The sequence below is a fragment of the Callorhinus ursinus genome, unplaced genomic scaffold (genome assembly GCF_003265705.2).
Source record: "Callorhinus ursinus isolate GAN/ISIS: 27379988/994484 unplaced genomic scaffold, GSC_fseal_2.0 scaffold10, whole genome shotgun sequence".
NCBI lineage: Eukaryota > Metazoa > Chordata > Mammalia > Carnivora > Otariidae > Callorhinus > Callorhinus ursinus.
In genome coordinates, this window is record NW_027397072.1 from 33242095 (window position 1) to 33267997 (window position 25903).

Sequence of the window (25903 nt, forward strand, 5' to 3'; positions counted from 1 at the left end):
GATCATGACCTGAGCCGAAGGCAGTCGCTTAACCAACTGAGCCCTCCTGCAAAGTTTAAAAAAAAACAAACACAAAGATTTCTTGTCCTTACCAAAGACTCAGATTCTCTGGATGTGTAGGGGAAGGGTGAGTGGGGGGCTCTCTAGAGTTAAAAAGCTCCCCTAATAATTCTACAGCAATGATCCATTCATTGGCATGAGGAAAATATTTTACTAGCCCTGCTCCTATCCTCAGCTTAAGGGACTCAACAGCAAACATCATTAAGAGAAGAGCCTTTAAAAACCCATCTTTCAAATCAACTCACTTTCCATATTTCAATAGTTCATGAAATTTATCCTCTTCCGTAACAATTTCTTAGATTGATTGGATATCGTATTATCTATTGTTCAGGGTAGAAACAAAAGGTGGTTCTTTACAGCCTTTGTGGATTCTGCCCGCTGTAACATAGCAGGTAATTTTTCTATCAAGTCTACTCTCAGTACATTGATTAGTGGTAACATCCATTTATTATCTCATTGAATTACTAAGTCTATAAAGCATTCTGCAGAGGGGGTATTCTTTCTGGTAGACCAAATGGTTCTGTAACCTGTATAATTGTCGCTTAGAAGCTTTCATGGAAATGCTCCTGGATGTATCGTGCACATCAGTGGCTGCAAATAAAATGAAGTCTGGCATTTATTATTGTGAAATTGTACCAAGCTTGTCGGGCACGACTCCACACAGTTCCTATCTGGGGCCAGATGAAATAATAGTCAGTGTACTTCAATAGTGATATCCTTCCTGATAAATTTAGCATTTACTGAGGGATCCACTTTCCACGCATGCGGTAACAGCACCATTTTCTCCGAGCCCCGAGATTTTTGGCAGAAGTAACAGCTGGTGCCTCAGGATGGAGCTATAATTTTATGGTGTGGTGTCCAAGGCTGGAAATGGAAGTAGTAAACCGCAAATGCCAAAGACATCGTAAAGAAAAATGTTCCTTAGGAAGAACGTGCCAATTTCTGGGCAATCAATTATTCCCTAACCTACACACTGACTTTTATGAATAAAACAGCCCAGGAATTGCATTTAATTAAGCAGACAGTTATGATAAAATGAGGTGCTTTCCCTCTTTAGCATGAGACCTCTCTTTCATCTTCTCCTCTGGCTTGCACCCTTGCTCTCTGGTAGAAACGCTCTTGGGTTCCTTCCATTTCACAAACTTTTATAAACAAGGACTGTCAGGCCAAAGTGAGTGTTCTTAGAATGGGAGAGAATGGAGTCTTGAGAGTGAAACGGATTGTCTCCAAGACTCTTTCCTCTTTGGAAATCTTCTCATCTGGATCTATCTTTTTTTTCCCCACCTCTGTGGAACCAAGAGAGTGCTGTTACCTGTGAGGTTCAAAATCGGATCTATTGCCAAAGTTCCAGGAGAGAAAGACTGCCTAAGAGTGCTTCCTGGGGATGGCTTTAGTAGGGGAAAAATAGTGCCTCTCTCCTGTATCTTCGGCTCTCTCACTAGCCTTCCAGTGCCAAATAGAAGCCAGGTCAGATGAGGGCCCATCGGCACCAGCCAGAGGGGGACAAGCAGAGGACCATAAGACTTAGGTCAGCTCCAAACTTCTAGAAGGACTTGCCAACTCTAGTTGGGCCTTTGAGAAGAAGGAAATATTGAGGATCTTTGAGTCTATTACACTGTGAAAATAGAAGATGAAATTATATAACTAAAATTTAGTGCTACCTTAAACAACTGACAAAGTCGCGTGTGTTAACTTCTCAAATGAATTTGTGGTAGTTTCAATGAAAGATATAGGTACAAAGAAACCATGACAACATGGGTAAAACATAAAAATGAGAAATAAAGGAGTTAGTGGTAGAGAAGATAATGGTAGTATAAAAAATCCCTTCACTTGGGAAACAATTGTGCTTGAAATGGAGGCTTAGTCACATGCACACTGGCTTAACTGAGTGGACATTCTTCCAGGGGATGCTACTAACCAGAGTTGGTACCTACATTTCCCTAGCCTAGAAGGATGACAAATAAGTATCAGCATTCTATATTTATGGACTATAATTTCTTAAATCCCCCAAATACTTGGTGACATATCTAACTCATAGAAGTTCTATAAAATATTTCAAGTGTTATTAATTTCATTTGCTATGAGAAAATTATTTATTCATTTTTTTTTTTTTTTTGGCCAGATGGCATGTAGTAAAACTGACTCAAGCTGTAAATACAGAACATAACTCACAGTGAAAAATGAATTCCACAGTGGTATGGAAAGTTAGGAGAATAAGACACCAAGTCTGAGAACTTGATGTCGGATCTACTCTCCAGTTTTCACAGGAAGCAAGCTTTGGAAGTATGTTAATAACACAGGCGTGGTGCTGGGTAGTTCCCTATTTCGGGCACTAACCACCCTGAAGTTTAGATTGACTCTAACGTGGAGCTCCCAGACCCTTAACGCCTGTGGCAAAATTCACATCAACTCAATCGTCAGTCCTTTTCATTAGGGACATGCGGTTGAAGGAATTTCTCAGTGCTCTGTGCTTTGAGCTTCTAGAGGAACTGCACAGCTTTATGGAAAGCCAATTTTCGTCATCAGATTTAAGGTCTGTGATGAGGCCTGCTTGGAATCCTGGAAAACAGAGGAATTAAATAATATAATGTGCATTACACAGCTCTACAGCAGCGGTGGAACTGGAAGCTACTCACTTTGGAAACCTTGACTGCATTAACATTGGGTCAATGGTTTGCTTAGCATGGAGCTTGGGGTGCAGGGGCTGGGTCTCCTGAAGTAGCACTCCTCTAGACCAACACATGATGCTCTTCATCTGTCATGGTCAGACTACAGAGAATAGGCCTCCATAAGGATAATAAGTAGAGTCTGTCCATACTAGACCACATGTGATCAAAACGCTGGCAGCCAATAGGATTTCTTTTCCAAGGGATAGATTCTACTCCAGAATAATGATGAGATGACGAACGAAGGCTTTAATGATTAGGCAAACTTGTTTAAGGAGCAGATCCTTCTTTGTATTTCCCAGACCATTTGAATTAGGATTCTGGAAACAACCAGAGCAAATTCTCCTATACTACTTGCCAGGAAACTCTGTCCTCAAAATTCCTCTCCTCATTTAGAAAAACACAACTACAGAAATTCAGCTTCAAGGTTTGTGTGTTTTGATACATGTTGATGATTCTACATGGTAATTGATCACTTGGAAATTGACAGGACTTACATTAGGCTCTTGTTCTTAGTTCCAGTCTTAATAGGCGAACAAGGAGAGGCATAAACCATTACTCATCAGTGGCCGTATTTGGCAAAGGCAGGTCTCTCTCCCCTACTATTATCATCCATCCTGATAGAGCTGTGACACAGACCAGATGTCATTTCAATGTTAAAATTACATTGTTTTCATAACAAAGTCAGCTTACATCACTCTTAAATAGATCACACTAATGTTCCTCTGTATACTGTCATGGAGAGAGTGAGCTAGATCTTTCCAGAGGACTTGCCAAGTAGCAACTATAGGAGGAGTTAAGATTTTCTCAGGGCACTCACTAGCTGGCTCACAGCCTATATATCTCCATATCGCTCTGCAGCACATTTCAGGTCATTGCAATATAAAATGCCCTTTCTACTGATTTCTTTGATTCCTGGAGGAAATTACAGGTACTTGTTCTTGTGGTGGGTAGAAGGCCAAAGTTTTCATTGGCTGGAGCTCTTTTATTGCCTGTTTCCTTTGCCCTTCCTTCTTGGGCCCTGGTGACTCTGAATTAATTTACAGTCCAATACTTAAGAGTATCGTGTGCACTATCTTTCCCATTTAACAGTTGGAACTTGGAAGATAACAACTTTAAATCCAGGGTCAGAACCCATATTTTTTTAATCAGAATATCTCATGAGAGCCATACATATGTAGTTTTTCTTCTAGGCTAAAACCATCCCCTCCCCCCCGACCCTCACCCCGCCACTCTGAAAAAAGCATTTGCAGAAAGCACTGAGGCTCACAACATGACAGTGGCAAGCTTTAGAAGTACACTGGACAGCCAATGTGTCACTTCATTAAAAAGTCACTGTTCATGAATCGCAATTACCATTTGGTTTGAAAGCATAATGTTCATGACTAAGAAACTGTCTCTAGGCCCAGAGAAAGTGTCTTGCTGGCTTTTCTAGAGGAAGGGAACGCCGACCAGAATGGCATCTCTGTAAGCAACTTTAGGCATGCTTTAAAAAGTGCCCCCACGGATGAGCCACGAGAGCGGACACGCTACGTGAAAGGACTCAGGGATCCTACAGCCGTGCTCTGCTCAGAGTCAGCTCAGACATTTCGGGACTGTTGCCCTTCCGCCAACTGCTCACATTCGATAAAACAAAAGGGTAACTTTAGGCAGCCTTCCCTCATTCTCTGTAATTGACTGATGTTATTAGTGCTGCTTTTTGCCCAGGCCCCCTGAAGCATGTTTCCTTGCAATTCCTTCCAAATGTCCCTTATTAGAAATTCTGCATTCCTGATCCTGGAGGTAATAAACCTGGACACACAGCTCTCATTAGCAAATGGAAAGAGGCTCAGAGTGTATCCAGAGATAAGTAAGTGAAAGGGCGGGGGAGATTGGGGCAGCTTGAGGCTGAGAGCATCACTGTCATCGATTCAGAAAAACCAGGCATTCTACTCCCCCATAATGTTTCACCACTACTAGCTCTTTATGCTTGCCCGGTTGGGTTGCCAGCAAACCTAAACAGAAAGTGTTGCACATCCATGAACCATTCCCAAATCACTGGCCTGAAAAAATGCCATTCTGTAGGATGCCTACTGCTAAGGCTTCCCTTTGTTGCCCAAGAGAGCTGCAAGAAGAGCTCGGAGACGTCGTGGCCAAAAATACATAATTACAACAGAGGGAGGAAACCAAAAGAAGGGTAAATGGAAAAAGATGAACAAATGCACTGCGGCTACTGGGGCAGGGGGAGCTTTAACCTAAGTTCCTTCATTCTGACATGATAAGGGTTCGAAGCAATTTTATAAGCCTAAGTTTAAGAGCGGAAGGGAAAAAATTCAGAAAGATCTGTGTGTTCTTTAGATGACATTTGAAACACACTTGCATGTTTTTAAAAACCATTTGTTGCTGTTGCTATTCAGGTGGCATGCTTGAATGTTCAGAAAACATCTTAAATGTGGGGTTTGTTGTTCTATCCTTTAAGATTGGTTTAGATGGCTACTTACTTTATAATAATTGGGGAATTATTCCAGGTGCAACATTTATAGACAATTCTAAGGTCTGAAAATTCCTATAAGCCTCTAAAGGCATTTTAAATTTATCCTAATTCCCATGATCCTGTAACAAAATCAACTACAGATTTTCAGATTGTTTTTCCATCCCAATTAAGGGCAACCACAATAACAACTACGTACTTCAGTTTTTAGCAGAAGCGACCACACGTTTTTGCCCTTAACTGAAGGGAAAACAACCATACGGACCTTGTTCTTAGCCAGCACTCCATTAGCTAATTAAATTTACAAAGCCCAACCAGTGAGAGAGCATGGATTAGCTGCATTTTAATGATTCCATCGCTCTGGCCGAGCTAATGGTATCTTGTTTCAGAGCAACCTAGAGAAGTTTGCCTCATTTTGAACAGGTTGGACGGATGAGTGCAAATCACATATATAATTTTTCTTAAGGAAAAAGAAAAGGCAGAGTTAATTATAAGCACATATTTTATTTACCCAAAATGTCCCAAATATTATCATTCTGACAGAGACTCAGTATCAAATTTGTTAATGAGATATGTTATATTCTTTTTTTCATATGAAATCTTTGAAATCAGGTATACGTTTTACAGTTATGACATCTCTTAATGTGGACTGGCCACATTTCAATTACTTCATTTTTAATAGCCACCTGGGATTAGTGGCTGATGTACTGGATAGCCCAGGATTGAGTGGTAAGACACAGCGCTCCATATCTTTCTATTGTTCCTACCCATAGTCTTTTTCAAGAGTTTAATCCTTCACTCTTCACGCCTGTACATTAGCTAGACATATAGCCATTCATAATGGTAAGTTAACCTAAAGATACGAGAATAAAAGCCAGCCTGCTCCCTATTAAGGAAAACATCTCTAATGAAAACCACATTGTATTTTTTTTCTAGGTCTAAAAAGTCTTAGGGACAGAGTAAGGCCCAACCCTTTAGCTTGCTGACCCATTCTGAAGTAAGGGATTACAGAATGCTTCAAGCACCTTAAGGCATGATGTGAAAGTTTGAGTCTGAATAAGTCTTTTCCAAAATTTCGTCTTCAGTTGTGTATAACTCACCTGTGGGTGTCATGAGCGTAGTCTCCTTCCTAGAAGTAGGGAAACATGATCTGACAAAGGAATGAATTGTGCCTGTGTGATTTGTTGACATAAAAATCCTCATCCAGACATGGGAATAAAATATATTTAGTGAAAAGATTTGACTGGAGCAAACAAAATTATAGAAAATTAGTTTGTTTTCAGAGAGTTCACCAAACTTAGGGAGAAGAAACAACTAAGCTTGTACTTGGCAGTGATCAAGGGACATAAGGATTGGGGCTATGAAGAACCAAGATAGAACCCATCAGATTGCTCCCTCCACCTAACTTCTGGAAGGCCACTGTTAGAACAAATACCAGAGCTGTGGAAAACTGTTGAATTTTAGGCTTAAAGTCAGGGTACCTGCCACTTCCCTCAATATCTACTTCTAGAATTAAAAGATGTCATCTCATCACCTTGGGACATTTATTTTAATCTGTCCTGAATGTAATTATTCCATCAAGCTATTGTCACAAAATCCTATTAACTCAGAGAGTGATTGCATTATTCACTCCCTACTCATTCCTTGATTTCAATGCCTATTAAGTGCAAGTTTCAGGCAGCCAATATGAAGGGATCACCTTAAGGATTCTTACATCTTTTTGATTTTTAAGAATTGTTTTCTACCTGATGTTCTGAACATCAGCCTCACAATGAGAATGGGATAATATTATGGTTCATCCTAACGATATATTTAGGCTTAAGAAATTCAGAGAAGTTCTGAGGGTTTTAATACGAATCAAAAATCAGATTCATCAAATGACCTAAATACTGCCTTTGATTATCCTAAAAGGCAATCATCAAAAGCACGAGATTAGAACCAGTATAATGATGGATGCCTACACAAACAATGGGATTCTACTTCTTGAATAAGCTCTACAGAAATCAGGATTACACTACCTTAAACCTCAACAAGTGATCCAAGGTAAGACAAAAGAACTGTTTATTTTGATTTTCTAATCTAATTACTTGAAATGACTTTGAATACTATACAAAATGGATTATATTTATACATTTAACAAAAATAATATGACATGATTGCTCAAGAAAATAGGAGACATGAGGTCCCCCTATCATAGATGCTGGTTCCAAGTTTCTAAATTAGCATATGGAATCATGACTTCTGGAATGTTTGGTTTAATCATCTATACGGCTGGTCCTAGGAAATGTATTACGTTGGTGCAATGTTTCCTCCCTTCCCCTTTTTTAGCATCGATGGGGTACTGTTCTCTGGAGCTCCCACTAGCTGCAACTTATTTTATTTGAAAGGTTTCCAAGGACAAGACCCGAAAATATGTGCTAGACCTCTTTTCAAAGTATGTTGCAGCTCTTTTAAATTGGCCAGATTGAAGTAACCTTAAGGTTTATGAACCAGACCTCCCTCATTGCCACATCACTGGAAAGACTTCTCCCTCTAGAATCCAAGCTGTCCAAAAGAACTGTTACACATGTTTTATGCACCTTGAGTACCCACAGCCAAGGAAAGAGAAGAGAACATGGAGGATGAAGGGAGGGGCAACAATAAGAAAGACAGTTATAGTGTCTGGTTTAGAGAAAGAACCCAATTTATGCCCTAAGCCAGTAAGTATTGAAGCACATTCAAAAGTTGGTCTCCTGGGCTTCTCACTTTCTAGTTCTGGACTGCTCTCCCTGGTCAAGGTCCCAAAGGCCCCACCTCCTGTCTTGCTTATCATATCCTCCTTACAAGAATAGATCTAAATATCATTTACACACATGACAGGTAACTGCTTAAATCTCTCCTGGGAATCACTAGGCACTTGTACCTCAAAAGGGAGTGAAATTGAAGTCAAGTGAATACTTCGAGTGTTAGTCTTTCATGTACCACTGGTCAGGAAGGAAGGGACGGGAAAGAGATCCTGACATTGTTTCAGAGAATATGGCAGCTTGTCTGGGAATGCAACAGGAACCACCCCCCCCCCCTTTTATTTTCATGCTGGGGCTTTGGTTGCTATACTTGGAAGTAAAATTATACAGAGGGCAACAGTTTTCTCTTTGGCACATTAATCAATCAGCTCTGCTTAGAAGGTCCCATAAACAGGGAAGAGTGAACAAATTTGGGTACCAGAGGAATCCTCTGGGCCTCAGAAGTCAACTCCTCTTCCCCGATGGGAAGCAAACAGGAGCTGAAATGAGAAACCAGGGAGCAATGAGGGTCTGTTTCCTCTTCTCCTCTCATATGCCCACTTAGGCTTAAATGTCTTTAAAGACTTCAGAACTCTGCACACTAAATGCATGCTTTTGAGGGGAAAAGAATCAGAGAATGTCAAACTTAGGAGGCTTTTGAGATTGTTCATTCCAGAGATGAAGGCTTCCATTTTCCCTTCCCCCACTCATGCCAGATATCATCCACTGATTCATTCACTTAGCCATAGAGACTGTTCTTGGAGCTGGATACAGATCAGCAAAACAAGAGGAAAAGGTCCTTGCCTTCTCCTTGAGGTGAGACAGATGTGGACAATATATATAATAAATAATTAAACTACAGAGTATGCTAGAAGTGCTATGGAAACCATAGAGGAGAGTTAGAGAGAGGAGTGCTGGGCAGGGGGTGGCAGTTGTGATTTTAAATAGAACGGTCAGGGTAGTCCCTATTGAAAATATGGCATTTAAGAAAAGACTTCAAAGAAACAAAGGAGTTCGCTACCCAAATTTTTTCCAGCGGGGTGGGAGGGGAGGGGAATCAGAGGTTAAGAAGGTCCAGCCAGTGCATGTATGTCCTAGGGTAGGGAAACGCTTGCCTTGTTTACGGTTTAAGGAGGTTTCTGTAAATGATCCAGAGGTAAGAGCATGGTTGGGGAGGAGGGTGTTTGATGAGGCCAGATCAAGTGGGCCACATAGACTCTTTTTTTTTTTTTTTTAAGATTTTATTTATTTATTTGAGAGAGAGAGAGAACTTTGGTCCTGAGTGAAATCAGGAACACTGTTTTGAGCCTAGAAGGGATTTAATTTGACTTGAGCTTTAATGGATCACTCTGGCAATTTGTTGAGAATAGATTGTTGAGATAAGGATGGTAACCGGGAGGCTACGGTAGCTTCAGGCAAAAGACCGTGGTGCCTCAGAAAGGAATAGCAACACTCAGGAGGGCAAAGTGCAGAGCTCTAGACGCTGGCAGATGGGTTGGCATGGTGGTGGGAGTCTATGGAAAGTCTATTCTGATTGCTTCTCTTTCCTCCGGGAGATAGGGAGCCAGATCATTAGCTGGGGATGGGGACAGAGGGGAGGGGAGGCACTGGACATACGAGTAAGGAAAGGGCTGGACTGAAATAGCTGGATGGTGGAGAAGAAACGAAAACTAGGGAAATACAGAGTGACTGATGGCATCATCAATGCTTACTCCTCAGTAGTGCCTCCGTTCCCACAAGTATCAAAATCTTTCTCCACCGCAGAAACTTTAGGCAGCCCTGTTGATTGATCTGAGATGGCAGATGAGAGAACGTGTATTTGACGGTTTTGATCTAATCTAACCTACTCCTTTGGTAAACTGAAGTCCGGAGAGTATGTTTTAAATTTCCATCTTTGAGGATCCTTTGAATTACCAATTAGCAAGTGCCCTAGTAAGGAAAACAATTAGAATGCCTATCTAACTATCATGCACCATGGGGGGCCTGATAACTATGACTTTGGGAAATTCAGGCTATAGGATAAGGGTACCAAGGGCTGCAGCTGAGTGTCTGAGCCGGGTTTCTGTTAATGACACAGGAAGAAGACACCTGCTCCACGGATTTCTCCTTAACTCTTAGCTCTTTCCATTCTGGTTCAAAGTTCTATCTTCTGCACATACCGGCTTCATTTTTCAAAAGGTGCCAGGGAGATCAGCCAGGGTTTTTTTTGTCTTTTGAATTGACTGGCATGGCTTTTACACAGGACCCGACAGTCACATCTGATTTCAAGAAACTGAGGAGATAATTAAGAATCCGTTAGTCACTACTGAATGTAGTGTGTATATGCTTGCTTCTGCAACTTGAGGGGGGGGGGGGAAGGTCTATTTAAGTCATCCTAAAAGGGTTCCTGCTATAAAATAAAAGTTAGGGAAGGGGTAAATCTGAAACACAAATAACCTTCCTGCTTTACCAGTAATTTAGTCTTACCTAATGAATGCTGAATAACCAAAGCATTTATTGACATTTCTGCACCCACACTGGGAATTGGTTTGTGACCTTCAGAACTTCCCGCTCTTCTGAACTGCTTCTCATCAGTTCTCTCTCTCCTCTCTTTCCCACTCAGTTTACTTCTTGGAAGGCTTGTTGACCTTTACAATCATTTCCTCTCTCTCACCTGATCTTAGTCTGCTCATAGGTCTGTCCCTTTTCTCATAGAGAGCTTCTTAGAATGGGTAAGTTCACAAGGCACCATTAACACCCTAAAGCCGCATGCAGTTCTAAATAGACACCCAGGGCTAGCTCACACACAGCAGAGTCCTTGTTGGATTTTACCAAGACCCTCATTTTCATGTGGTCTATCACTTTTAGAAAAATCAGGCCATTCCTAAGTAGATCTTTTCTTTGTTTTTCCAGTCCGGAAATTATTGCTGTGTCAAGTTCAATAATAAAATGAATGGCTGCTGTTGACTGAGGACCTGCTCTTGGGGTGTGGAGCTAGTGAGAGTGTCTCCGGCCACCCCCCCCAACAACCATGCCAGCCTTGTCCCTTTCCATTTTTTTTTACTGTGGATACTCATTAGATCTGAAACTCATGCAGACTGGCACCTCTAAATTAACTGCCATAGTTTGTCCTATAAAAATTGTTAATGATGTTGGGACTTTTAAATTCAGTTTTTGACATTTTGTTTGTCATGGTGAAGAGCCAGCGGAACGCATAGTTGGGTTTTTCCAATACACAAATACTAATGTGGACCTGACGTTTACGACAAAGACTGGGGCTAAAGAGATAGATGAGCAAATCGTCAATGCTAAGCAGAGAGTGGGGGGTGTAGGTCTAGCAAAGGAAAAAGACCCTGGGAGGCACAAGTTGTGGCTGACAGCAGCATCTTGGGAGATTTTCATATTTAGGTAGTAGGAAGAGAAAGACAAGCCATAAAAGGATCCGTTAGGGGCAATGGAAAAAGCTAAGCAGCGGACTTCTGAAACTGTTATGAAAGTCAAAGGAACAGCTCTTGAAGGTACTTCAAATGGTCAGGGCTCTAGGGGTCAGCACTGTGAAACTCTTACAGATCTGGAACGTGAAAAAAAATCAAATCATCCTTAACAGGGTTAACTCAGCAACATGATGGGTGAAAAAGCCCTGTTCCAAGGGACTAATAATCCTCTTTTATTTCACAGGAGTAGACAGAATCGTGGGGACAAGTGAAAGAATGTTACTTTTAGAAAATCAGTGAAGTGTTGAGTGATTCATGAATACCACAATAAAAGCCTAAAAAGTGACACATGAATAAAATATGGAACTGTATATAATAACATGATTCTATACTGAATTAAAATTCAGTGACCAAAATTTAAAGCAGAAATCAAAGAAGATGTGGCATATACACACAATGGAATATTAGTTAGCCATAAAAAAGAATGAAATCTTGCCATTTGCAACAACATGGATAGAACTAGACTATAGCGGTAAGCAAAGTAAGTCAGTCAGAGAAAGACAAATACCATATGATTTCACTCATACGTGGAATTTAAGAAACAAAACAAATGAACCAAGGGAAAAAAAAGAGACAAACCACGAAACAGACTCTTAACTATAGAGAAGAAGCTGACAGTTACCAGAGGGGAGGTGGGTGGGGGATGGGTGAAACAGGTGATGGGGATTAAGGAGGGCACTTGTCCTGAGGAGCACTGAGTCATGTATGGAAGTGCTGAATCACTGGACTGTACGCCTGAAACTAATATAACGCTGTATGTTACCTCTACTGGAATTAAAATTAAAAACTTTAAAAAAAAAAGATATAAAAGGAATTTTGAATGAATTCATAGTATATTCTCCAGCACATTGCATTTGTCTTAGTTTTTAAAATCTATACATATTTTATGGAATTTAAATAAGGAATGAAGACGAGGAGGAGGAGGAGAAGATAAGAATTTCACTATGACCCAGAAAGGGGGCTGAGGAGAGGACATAATTCCTAGGCATCCTAAGGGAGGACATGAAAGGGATAGCGCCTTTTCCTGAGGACTATCTGCTCCTTACCACCCAGTGTTAGTGAGAAGACACGCAGTATCTTGAAGGCGTCATGAGCATCTCGAAGAAGGAAGGAAGGATTTAGAAGCACTAAAGAGTAAATACCTCTAGCCCCTTTCTTTCCTCTAGGAAACATTAACAATTTTCAAATCCCTAAGCGAAGTGTCTTGGATTCCGAGTTCCTCTTTATTCAGCTGTGCTGTCTCCTTCCAGCAAGCACATGTCCCATGGATGGGTCTATAAGTTTGGGACCACACAGTGTATGTGTGGAGGCGGGGTTGGGGGTGGGCAAGAGAGGGAAGACTAAGTCAGGGCCAGCAGCTGCCTCCAGTTAGCTCAACAGAACACTCATGTCTGATTTGTGGAAGTGACATCCTCATTAGCTCCAGATCAATATTGGCCAAAATTTAAGAACTCAACTGTGGTGTGCCAGCTTTAAATCTTTATAATCTAAAGTAGATGACCAAGTTGACTCTTCCCTGCAGGCCCCCTCTCTGACTTCGGAATCGATGGCACATTTTCCATTTCTAATTTCCAGCCTCATCCAGTTCCTGGTGATATTCGCACGCGTAGATCATTTGCTGGGGCGATCACAAAGTGACTCAGGAATGAAAGCTACTGCTAAAGGTTCAAGAGGTCTATTTAGAACTGTATTCCTTGCTCCCCCCCATCTCACCCCACCCCACCCCCACCGTACCTATGGTCTACAGCTAAGAGAAATAGCCTTTTCAAGACAGAATGTGTTTTATCCGTAGATGGAGTAAGTGGTTCCCAGAACCCTGTACTTGCTAGTTACTGCGGTAGTCTTTCAAAAAGAGACAAAGCCCTCACCAACAACTAATTATGGAACTTAATGTATAATTGCAGCTGGTGAGTGTAATCAATGACATGGATGGCTCTTGCCTGCAATGTTTTGTAAGAGGGAGGCATTCATGCTATCATATCTATATCTATATGGATGTATGAGTGTATATATACATGGATATATGAGTAAATGAAGGGAAGCAGTAGGGCACCGAGTAAACTTGGGGTACCAAAATCCCTTCATCTCTACACAATTTTGCCTAACACCAGCCCAGCATCTGGGAAACAACCCCAAGTGCATTCTTCCCCTCTTCATCTTAAATGCTTTTCAAAAGTGATCATTTTATTCTGTGGTTTGGTAAAAGGGCGGGATGGGATGGGGGGAAGTCCACTTCACAGCTGGTGCGACACAGAAGAGAGTTGCGTCAACTCTCAAAGGCTGCCAAGCCTTTCTTTTGGCAGAAGCACTGGGGATATTACACTGGGGATAATTTATCATGCTTGCTTTGGATGTTCCAAATTTGCAAGCTGTGGCTAATTTCCAGAGACAGCAGGGCAATAAACTCCACTTTCCTAAAAGAAAAACAGTAACCGCACCACCTTTCAATTAAATGGGCCATGGAAAATGAACAGCCACAGATGATCATGGATATTCAGAAATCCTCAGAAAGCCTGAGTGTGGCCACTAGTGGTGGGAATAATGACTGTGTGCCCGGAGAAGCCTGGAGAAGCCTGGTTTCATGGGTATTAGGAATTGGCATGTGCATCTGCTTCCACATCTGTCTTTTTCTGTACATGTCCCTACATGAATAGGTACACACATGCACACGTGAGCCCTCACATGTGCAAGACCAAAACACACCAGTGTTGGATGCTAATGGAGGAATTATAGCCTCTTCTGGTTATGAATCAGGCGAAGTTTTCCTCACTGTCTCTGGGGTCTGCTCTTTCCTCAATCTCCTGGTGCCCTCAGTGTGTCTCCTTGATCACCCAAGGCCCCTTGGAGCAGGAACCAAACAGCACCTCCCTCTAGATCAGCGAGCCCTGTTGGGGAGTTGTCCTCAATCACTCAACTCTCCCTACCTATATGTCTGTTGTCTTTTGTGTTTCCTGAGCCAGGTGTTCAGAAACTGCTTAGCAGGTCATCTATTGGTATATTATGTTAATGGATCAGTGTTTTACAGAGGATTTCCAGGCCAACATTCAAAGGAATGCGGTTGGTGGGCATTTTGAGTGGGTGATTAGTGGGTAAATGGAAGGATATCTGGGGCTGAGAGTCTAATCCTGAGTAGGAAGCCACTTTCAGATGCTCCTACTACTTTTGTGATCCAGGACCATGCCATCTGAGTATGTTAACATGCCAAGTATGTGTTCATTACAGAATCCAGACCAGGACCACACTGTGCCTCTAACTTCAGAGAAAGCAAAGCAACCCCAGCAGTGTGAGGTCTGCACAAGAGAACACAAATGTCAGCTAGGAGTCCATTGTTTTTCTCCCCTCTCCAGTTCACACAGAGTAGGCTGCTGGCTCACTTTTTGTCTCCTCATTTTTTGTTTCTATGGATATGGTAATGATTATAGGATCAATTCCTGGGGTGCAGAGGAACAGCTTGGGTCAGTCTCTACTTTCAAATTCAGGAATGCTGTAAAGTCAGGCAGGGTCTCATGAATTCTGAAATGCACTATAAATATTTTCCTAATTTCTTTTTTGTGCTGATTAGTATGGGTACTTCAACGGTTTCCCTTTCTTGCCCTGCTAAAACATTTATAAAAGTATGCATATAGAAAGAGCTTAATATAGGTTAGTTCTTATTATTTTTATCCTATAATTGCTGAAGCTAATCATATTTCATGGCTCCCAGCCCCAAAACCAATGGAAGTTCCCTTCTGTCCCTCATGATCCTTTTTTTTTTTTTTAAGATTTTATTTATTTATTTGTCAGACAGAGAGAGCATGAGCCGTGGGGGCGGGGGGCGTGGAGGGACAGAGGCAGAGGGAGAAGTAGGCTCCCCACTCAGCAAGGAGCCCGACGTGGGACTCAATCCCAGTACCCTGGGATTATGACCTGAGCCGAAAGCAGACGCTTAACCGACTGAGCCACCCAGGTTCCCTGTCCTTCATGATCCTAACAAACTCAGCTGTGCTGGTCTGATGCCTGACAAAATAACTTGCCCTAAGGTGTTAATGGGTGACGGTGGGTTGACACCTATGCCTTCCTAGTGCATGTTATTTCACGACCTGACCTCTCCTTCAGGATTCCGCTGCTTTCCGGCTTCTCTTCTGTCCTGTATAGTTTCTCAGATGCCTCTCTTCCCGGCCCTAAAGCTTCTTATGTTTAGGTAAGTAGCCGTCATCTTCTGAGTTCAGAGGATTCACACTGTAGAGGGAACTGTGATCCCAAACTCCACCCTAGACCATGTGCGGGAGCCAACTTAAATAGAACAACAAGGTAAGGCTCTGCTAAAATTATCCCATCTGTCAGTCTGTGAAACCACTAGTTTGAAGATTTTAATCACAACATTGACACACATAATGCTAATGTCATACAGTTATGTAACTTAACTGAAAAGCCCATCGAAGTCATCCCTGCATGGCAACAGACCTGAGGTTGAAAAGTGAAGCATGTTAAGTAACCATATGGTTAATTTATATTTACCTACCAGCAAGCATGTCTGTATTCTGAAACAAACATGTGGTGAATGGATTGCATGAAGGCGTGTCTTCACATCCAGAACCAGTATTAAGAGGGAGGGAACAACCAAATTGTCTCATTGTGGTAGCAAAGGGACACACACTTCAGAATGTCATGGGAGGTCATATTTCAACTACTTATGGTTCATTTGAAAACTGACTTAATTCTGGCACTGTTATTAACGAAAGTTTTAATTAATAACCATTTTGGATCTAAATGTCACACTATTGGTATTTCTCCCCTCTTCTACCTATTAGGATGCCTGGACTACTTGATTTACATTAAAAATATCTTATTTCCTGATGCTAGTTGTGTTTTGCTTTGATAAACTCGTTGCAAATTGTGTGTAATTACTGCATTGTGAACAAGGGAATGGCAATAAATTAGGCATAGCATTTTTTGAATAAAATATAAGCAGCTTGAAAAAATGGTCTCTGAATGACAACAAATTTGGCATGACCAAGTAGGTTAGGATTACCACTATACATTTTTATTTATTGAATGTTATGTCTACAGAGCAAAGGGAAAAAAAGAGGAAGCATACTGCAGGCATTAGCCTGTGTTCTTTTCTGATTTTATGGATGATCACATGTATCTAGGGCCTAGGATGCTTTATAAAAGATGAAAACATTCTTGTGGGAGGAAAAACCAATTAAATTCCTTGCTTGCAGAGATTGGTAACCTTGTTTCTTGTATCTTAGATTTCACCAGGACACCCCCATCTTTGGATGAAAAATGCTGACCAGTGCGTTCTGGGAATCTTGGCTCACCCCAAGGCTAATGAGCACAGCGTCCTGGCTGCGTGCCCAGCTTTTGTGGCAGGGAGTTACCCCCGAGTGCTTTTTTTAACTTACGCTAAAGTTTTGACTTAGAAAGCAAGATCTGCCGGTGCATCAGAGGGAAACTGGGCTTTCCTTTCTATAACCGTCAAACTCAAATCCTATTTCCACCTGCAGCCAGGGATCAGCCTGCTTGGGCTGATATCATCGCCATACTCACACAACTCTCTGTTGGTGCAGCTAAAGAGGGAGGAGTGCAGATAGGACTCTCCTAGTTTGGGGGAACCCCGTCAAGGTACCCCTTTCAGAAGGGATGCAGGAGAGAGGTGGGGTAGTAGAGATGAATCCTAAGGGGTGTGTATGTGCACAGAGGAGGAACAGCAGAGCGTGCCAAAAAAAGGGAAAGTGAAGAAGAGTAGCTCTCACTTGACCTTGTAGGCTTCCTGCGTGGAACTGAATTTCAGAAACCGGCAGAGGCTTCCAAGGATTAATCATAGCAATTGTCTCATCTCCTCCTGTCAGCACATGGCAAGTTCGCGGTGGGTAGGACAGCAGGGAGTTCTTTCCAAACATTCAAAATATCAGCAACATTTTCTTAAATTTCTCATCAACCCGTAGAGATGATTGGAAACATCAGAAATTCTCTGTCCAATTCAATGCTCACGAAGTATTCCCGAGCAGCAGAATGACAAATGCAGTCGAAGTGTACGGTTACAGTCTCCTTCAGCGGCGCTTGCTGATCTACGACAGAACTTACTGGCGTTTTTTAAAAGGCCTCGAAACCCCCATTACAAGGCATTTTTTTTTCCCCTTTCGTCTTCATTCCAAATAAATTCTTAGCCTATCTCATAAGTAACGTCTTCTGAAGCCACTTCAGCCCGTTTTCTTTTAAGTTTTAGAAATAGCCATAAAGGAGTCAAATCAGTATTTTCACTAGTCTTACTAGGTCCGTAGGAGAGATGTCATCTAAGTCAGTTTGCCATCCAAGAGATGGCTTGGAAACTGGGATGCAGCCCCAGCACAGCTCCCCTATGACAGGATGATTTTTTATCTATCTTTCTGGCCAAGTTTGGTTAGGCGGAATTTGACTGAAACTGCAAGTAAATAAGATGATTTTTGTCTTGCCTGAGAGAGCGGGATCACTATTTCTTTCTTTTTTTAATTTTTTAATTGTTATGTTAATCACCATACAGTACATCATTAGTTTTTGATGTAGTGTTCCATGATTCATTGTTTGTGTATAACGCTATTTCTTATGTTTCCTTTTTTCATCTCAGGCAAATGAGGCCAAAGTCCCTTGGCTGTTCTTCCATCTTTGAACCTCTGACCTTGCAACTGGCTAACAATGAACCAAAAAGAATAACCATGGCCATGCCTTAAGAGGCTTTTCTTTGAAGAAAAAGAAGAGACTGGGGCGCCTGGGTGGCTCAGTGGGTTAAGCCGCTGCCTTCGGCTCAGGTCATGACCCCAGGGTCCTGGGATCGAGCCCCGCATCGGGCTCCCTGCTCGGCGGGGAGCCTGCTTCTAACCTCTCCCTCTGCTGCGCCTCCTGTTTGTGCTCTCTCTCTCTCTCTCTCTCTTACTCTATCTCAAACAGATAAACAAACTCTTTAAAAAAAAAAGAAAAAGAAGAGACAGAAACAAAGGAAGAGGAGAGAGGCAGGGAAAGAAGAGGGAGGAAAGTGGTGGAGAGAGGAGAACATGTAGGGGCACGGAGGTAACAGAGAGGCAAGAAAGGAGGACAAAAGGCAACTGTGCCTCAGGGCTCCCAGGGGAGTGCAGCTCTCCAGCGTGGCTCCTTCGCCACCCCCCTCCCGCCCCGAGTGAGGGAAGTATAGCAGTGTTTCGGAAGGACATGCGTGAGTCAGGCTCAGGCTTGAGGCTCTAGCCCTCAGGGCTGGGGTGCCTGCTGGGAGGGCCCTAAGCTGGGCACAGGTCTTCGTGCATTTGGCTTGCCACTTGCAGGCCTGCTAGCCACCTGGTCCAAAGACGGGTTTCATCTCCCGGCCCTTCTGTTTTGTTTTGTTTGGTTTGGTGTTTTTTTTTTTTTTTTTTTTTTCCCTGACAGAGCAGTACTTCATTAAGAAAAAGGCACTCAGCTATTAATTTCTGCTCACTCTTAACCTGGCCAATGAAATATAAGCATGTGCCATTTTGCGTCTATTTTAGGGCCTGGATATGAGGGCGGTTAAAACTCTGCTTGGCTTACAGCTGTCTGCATTCATCTCTCTCTTCTCAGCTCTGTCTTCTTTGTTCCTCCTTCTCCTGACAGGCTGCCTGATGGGTATAAGAACGGTGTAACAGGCTCAGACTGGATGAAGGAGGGAGGGAGCTCAGGAAGAGCCCCCTTTCTTCTTAATAGTTTAAAAAAGAATGTATATATATATATAATGTTTTCTTAAGAGAATGTCTGAGTGCACCTAAGTATTGGTCGCTGCTATTTGAATGCTCTTACCTTCCTAGGGGAAAAATTAAAATCCTCTTGCGCCCCATACAGCCTCCATCTCTTCCTAGGTTATGCAGATGACTGGGGGGGGTGGGGCATCGGGGAAGACCCATTTGTAACTAGTCCCTGGTGCTGTGCCAATCACTACCTCAGATTATCTAATGCACTAAATGTTGGCCTCAGGAAAGCAAGCAGCAGTGAATAGGTTATATATACAAATGATTAAATATCTGTTTGATCCATTTCCATTAAGTATTTTTATTGCAAGAACGACTTTTTCGCTAATCTGTTGGATTGTCAGTGTATTCGAAGTGAGCATATTCTGATTTACAATAGGAAAATTGGGGGAGGATGCACAAGAGGTTTGCCCTGTCTCTGAAACTGTCAGAGACAAAGCAGGAACGAACCTCCAAGAACCAGAGCGGGTCTTGCCCAGAAGCTACACAGAGAGCCACCTAAGTTGGTATGGGTCCAAAGTAGCTCAGCTATAAATATATCTACCACAAAGATATGAAAGGGCCTGAAATTTTCATTTCACGGGGACTCATACATGATATCTGGCAGGGAAATGATAGCTAATTGTCTACTGAGATAGAGTCATTTTAACGGATCACTTAGCTCTATTTTAACTGAACGGCAAAGATCTGGGCTTAGCATGAGATGACGCTACCTCCTAGAGTGTGGTTGGGGTCCTGGGGAGGTTAAAAAAGACTGAGACTCTGTTAATGAGAGGTTTCAAGAGAGGCAGAGTCAAAGAGAGGCTGGACCTTGCCTCTCTTGCAGATTTGGCACAAATCAGGCTTTCCGAAAAGCCCCTCATAACTTCACTATTTAGAACCGGAAGATACCAAGAGCTACAACTCCATCACTTTATGAGAAAGGGAGCTGAACCTCACGGAGGTGTTAAAGAAGTCACAGCTGGAAAAGAGGAATATTTTATACGTGCTTGGCACTGGGCTAAGTGGTATGAGGTGCGCATACCTCGTCTAATCCAGTGATTACCAGCCATGGTGGTGCATCTTAATCACCCATGGCAACGAGAAAATACATAGTTGCTTCTGTGTTCCCATTCACCACCCACTAGACACTCAGATTCTTTAGGCTTTGGGTTAGAGTTAGGCCAGTATAGTGTTTTGGTTTTTTTGTTTTGTTTTTAGTTGCGCAAATGATTCTGAGTCACTGTGGGGTTGAAGAATATTTGTTTAATTCTCACAATTCTTTGAGGCAGGAATATTACCCTATCTTCTCCAGAAGATGACAGTGAAGTTCATGTCTTTGGGGGACTAGAACCCAGGTCTATAATTTCTCGTTCCTTGGTTTTTTTTCCATTGAACACAACAGCTTCCCTGGAGGGTTGAAGTCTTAGGTTTAGAGCGGATAACCATGGGACTTCCAACTGTATTTCACTTTATCCTCTGAGTGATTGTTTCATGAGAAACCAAGGAATATATTTGCCAGCAGCAAGGGATACAGAAAAGAGCATAAGCATTTGCATTGCAGTGCTTTTAATTTTGGTTAGTTGGGTGACTAAATGACATGCCACCTTGCTAAGCCTCAGTTTCTCATTTGTATAATGGGAATGCAAAACAACATTGCACTCCAGATTGCATCAGACTAGTAAATGAGAAAAAAAGTGCATAAAATAGTTAAAATAATGCCTGGAACATAGTAGTAGTGTACAAACCGTTCACAGCACTGAACAAGTCCTAGTGCTTATTGCTACGTTTATGGCTACTAATAACTTTCTCTTTGCCAGACAATGGCATTTAGCCCATTCTCTTATTCTTTCCCTTTTTCTGTAAACAAAAGAATGTGGTGACTGGGGAGAAGGCATGAGAGGTGGGATGGAGTCAGAGATCCCAATGAATCCTGCAGAATCCCTCTTACACCCAGTGCAGGATGCATAATTTCTCTCCATGGGGCTCAAGGGGAAAATCAGGTGGGACGCATCTTGAAGCTGCTGTCTGTCTCTGCCTATCAAACCCTTTATTTTTTTCTCAGATGGAGACTGGTGTGGGGAGGTGAAAGCCCCTCCCAAAGATGACGCCTCTCCTTAAGCATCACACTTTACCTCTGCCTCACTTGGATAAACAGATTCATCTGGTGTAATCCTAGGAGCTGCCAGACATAGACAAGTACGTTCATCACTTGAACGGTGAGCTTCGGCGTTAGCATTACTCTATTTATACTTTGCCAATCCTGATGCTTTCACAGAATTGGTGAGCTCCACTGGCTCAGTGGAGGAGAAAATAAGATGGGAAACAGTACTCTTTTTTTCCGTATAGGTGTATGATGAATTCATGAGCCAGCTCCCCTTCTAATTATTCCGGCTAACTTGCCTGTTTTAAAGTACATGAGATGACAGTGGGTTTTATTGTTTTCCCTCTAAAAGTTGGGCCTTGATAAGACAGTTCATTTACAAGCGCAGGGGAGCCTGCTGGATGATAGGCGGGGCAAGGGATGGCCTATCAGTCTGGTTCAACTCTCGCAACATAATTGCTCAGACTTAGCCTTGCTGAGACTATACAGCACTTCTGTAATTACATAATGCTCCAAGACTCAAGAAGATGGAGGTTTGGAGGCATTATATACCATGTGTACTCTCTATACTGCAAACTTCTATGGTTTCAAGGGTCAGCTCTGTGTTCCATACAAAACTGAAATGGAGGCTTGCAAAGTCATAGACTGCGGGAGCCACACACCTGCTCAGGCACAGGAAAGGCCTAGAATGTCAAGGCACTTGAGAAAAACCTGGTTTCTGTATACAGACCTTACCTCTGGATCCTACCTCCACAGAGGAGTCAGGTATAGACACTTAGGATTCTGGAAAAGACCTGGATTCTCCTACCCTAATCCCTTCCACTCTGGGGGCAGAGGAGAACCAACAGTGTGGGTATTGGACTGACTTGAATTTTGTTTCCTTGTTAGACATGAAGTGGAAGCATTCTTCACTAATGTGTCCACACTCGAATGTCCATAAAAAGTAGCAAATGCCGGCGTCCCACTGTTAATGAATGATCTAAAAGATTACTTGGTGGCTTTTAGTCTAATCCTGAAATTAGTTAATGGAAGTGCCATTAATGAACATCTATTAATAGGGGCAACTGATGTAACACAGCTAATGTAATGGCCAGGAGGTGTAATAAAACACGTGGGTGAAGCAAACCTAATACTGTTTTGTATCAAAGTAGCTCGCTTGAAAAATGCACACCTGGAAAATGATCACAACGGGGAGACGTTTTAACAACAGGGTCATTGCTTGAGGGGCGCTCACCATTGAGTTGTTTTTTTTTTTTTTTTTTTTTTTTTTTACATACAACATAAACGCTTTATTAACAATCGCAGATCATCCCTGTGAGCCAAGTGGTCGACCCAGACATCCAGGACCCAGACACAAGTTCAGCGCCACCTCCGAGCTTCTCGCTCTGACTCCAATAGGGTGAGCAAGTCCCCCTCGCTCACGGGGCCGTTCACGTTGCAGATGATGGAGCGGCTCGTGTCTTCCATGAACTCCCCGCGCACCTGCGTGCACTGTCCTTGCAAGCTGATCCTGCCCAGAACCTTGGTGACCCTGGCCAACTTCATGGGCTGCACACAGCTCGTGTCCATGATGATGGCGCGGCGGCGGTCGGGCGGAGAGCTCACCATTGAGTTTTAAATGAAGTAATGGACAGCTGTACTTTGAGACCCTCATTCTCCATAGGACCTTTCTTGATTATTCTTACTGGGTGTCAAAGCTCTGATCATTTCTTTGAACTCTTATTACATAACAAGGAGTTCATGCCTTTTAATGCAACACTTAAGTTTCTTTATGGTTCTTTGTTTTATGGGTGTTGTAAATTATTAGCAATAGAAACTAGGGACTCTATCCATAATAGGATGTCTTCCCTCACTCTTTTCCTTCTCACCAAACTGCAGCTCAGGCTTGAGTGAGTTCCATAATCTGTGTTCTCATAGAGTGTTTTGTTTCTTTCTTTATAGCTCAATCATACCATGTGCAAATAACCATTAATGTATCTTCTTGATGAGGTTCCTCGGAATCAGGGATTCGGTCTTTTATCTCTGATCCCCTACAGCCAGCACCAGGCTCTGCAACAAGGCCAGGGCCATGCTAATTACTGTGACCAAAGAGATAATTGTGTTGTTTAGACTCAGTTTGTGCCTAGGTTGTAGGCAACTCAGAGAACAAGGAGCTGCTCCCTGCCTTCAAAGGGCTTAGGGTCTAGCCATACATATATAGAATCCAGCTGATGCTGACACATGAATACCTTAAAGAGGAAATGTAATTAGCATATTTGTAATGCGTGCTTAAAGTGACTTTTCTCTCTCCAAATGCAATCATTTATTTAAAAAAAAATTGCCTTGATTACTGCTCTTCGCAAATAAAATTATTGACAAAGCCCTGACATAGCTCTCTGCTATGAAATATAGAAATCTTCAAAGTCAGTCATTCTCCATCTAATTTCATCTCAATGTAAAGGATACCCAAGTTCTGGGATCATATATGTGTTATATTTTTTTCTCCCTGCAAGAGATCCTGGCTTTAGCTATGACTGCGTATAGACAACCTACACACAAAACAAGAAAGAACCAGAGATGCCTACATGAGAATTCACATACGTAAAGCAGCAAGATGGAGTTAGTTTTAGCTCTTAGGGATATGCGACAATGTGGAAAAGGCTGCAGTCTACACTGGCATGACGCTGGAATTAGAGCCAACTGGAAGCAGCTGCAGCTGCCTGAGAAACAAAGCGGGGTAATTTGACAGCAGAGGCCAACGGTTGCAGCCCAAACCCCAGGATGTCGAAAGCCCCGCTGCGGGGACGGGCAAAGGCACTGGTGGATTGGCATCACTGAACTGCACTTAATGAAAAGACCCCTAGGTCTTCATCATGGGCTAACTCTAATATTGCCATATTCTGGTCCTCATTAAAGGTTTGGGCGGCAGGGAGCTTTTCACAAACACAGACCTACTGGGGTCTATATGGAGAGCGCAAATGGGGGTGTGTGGCTAGAAGTGGTTTAAAACAAGCCTGTTTTGCTGCACAAATAATTGAGAATTCTAGACTATATCACCAAATCATGGTGGGAATGGTGGTGATGGAATCAAGTGACACCTAGACTTACAGACATTATTTGCTAAGTATTTTACATGAAGGGTGCTCACTTTTTAGTTCTTGCAAATAGCGTGTTGTGCTAAAATTGCTTCCCTTTTATTAACCTTTAAGGAAGGGAAAGCAATTGTTCTTTCACGTATGCACACCATTACTGATTGAAAGGCTACAATGTGGCAGTCATGATTAATTTCATAATGGTTATATGCTACAATGTTCACATGTTAATATGTTGTATTTATTTTTATATGTAACCTAATAACCATAATGACCAAGCTGACTGATTTCAACCTTTCATTTTGACTGTGTTCCAGAAAGCTGTTGACCTGGCTACTGTTCACACATCACTGAATTTGTTCCATGTGCAATTAACAGGGATAAACCTTGAGTCGAAAAGGTGCCAATTAGAGATAGCTAATGGCCTCTGACCCCACTAAGTTGAAAGAATACCATTTTCATAATTATAAAAAATAGGGAAATAAAAATGCCACTTCCGAGAAATCTATTTTCCCATAAATAAATATAATCTGTATTTAAGAACACAACGTGGGAACTAATTAAACAGAGAAAACAGTTCAAAAAAATCCATTGTCCGAGAAACCCCTTAAATCTTTTCAAAGCTAGGAGAACTTGTCCTTGCATTTCTCTCTCTTTGGTTCTTTCTATGCAGCTACAAAACTTCATTTGTGTAGTCAATCAGGAGTCCATATTATCTGCAAGATGCTCTGCTGACAAATCTCTGAAAGAAATACTGATAGATCTCTGTTTCCATAGCACTGCATCATTGTTGTCCCTGCATTTTGGCTCCATGTTCTCTCCTGGAAAGGTTCACTAGGCTCTCCTGAGCATAACCTGATGACAATACTTTTCTAAAAATGTTCTGGAAACAGCCTGGCCACATTTGTGTTGTGTGTCATACACACTATCTTTTTGCCCCATTGTATTCTGTGTTTGCTCCCTTAAGGAGCAATTATTCATGGGTAAAAGAAAGAGCATTAGGAAAAAGTATGTAGGTTGAAGCTGTGAATAACATACATCCATGACAGTCCAGTTACTAATGACCATGACATTGGTACAAAAAGCTGGGTTAGTTCCTGTCTTACTCGATGGATTCCGACACTTTTGATCTGTAAAAAGTCTTAAGAGAGCAGTCAAACAAAACTCATTATTCAGATTTGGAATTAAGGTCTAGGAAGATGAACTGATTTTTTTTTTTTTTTAATAAGTTCCAAAGTTGGCAACAGAGCTGCGGCTACAATATATCTCTAGGTCCGCAGTTTGGGACCTTTTTACAGACTCCAGGCTCAAAGACAAGCCACTGTATTATGAGAAGGGTACTTGCTTATGGTGAGTCCCAGCAAGTTCAGAAACGTTATGAGTTCTTTTAAAGATTCAGCTTTTGCTAGGTTTGCCCTGTTTCCCCCATTTTGTATACAAATTCTCAACTCTAAACAAACCCTGGGCACTCCTGCCTTCCAGTTGTTTTGACTTTGTTTGTGCTTTTCCCATTTCCTAGAATGCTCTGACCCTCATCAGTTCCTTCTAGTCCCCTTAATGTACATTCCAGAGGATGGCTTTCATCCTAACAACTCATGTATTA

At 42.1% G+C, this 25903-nt stretch overlaps 2 protein-coding genes across 11 annotated transcripts in view; both read right to left on the reverse strand.

The window, feature by feature from the left end:
• Positions 1 to 25903, reverse strand: part of SLC8A1 (solute carrier family 8 member A1) — a 358133-nt gene that overhangs the window by 76252 nt on the left and 255978 nt on the right. The window lies entirely within an intron of this gene.
• LOC112820980 (small ribosomal subunit protein eS28-like) lies at positions 22323 to 23445 on the reverse strand. The gene has a single exon (XM_073896841.1). It carries the CDS (start codon positions 22835 to 22837, stop codon positions 22589 to 22591), a length of 249 nt encoding a protein of 82 aa, XP_073752942.1. The 5' UTR covers positions 22838 to 23445; the 3' UTR covers positions 22323 to 22588.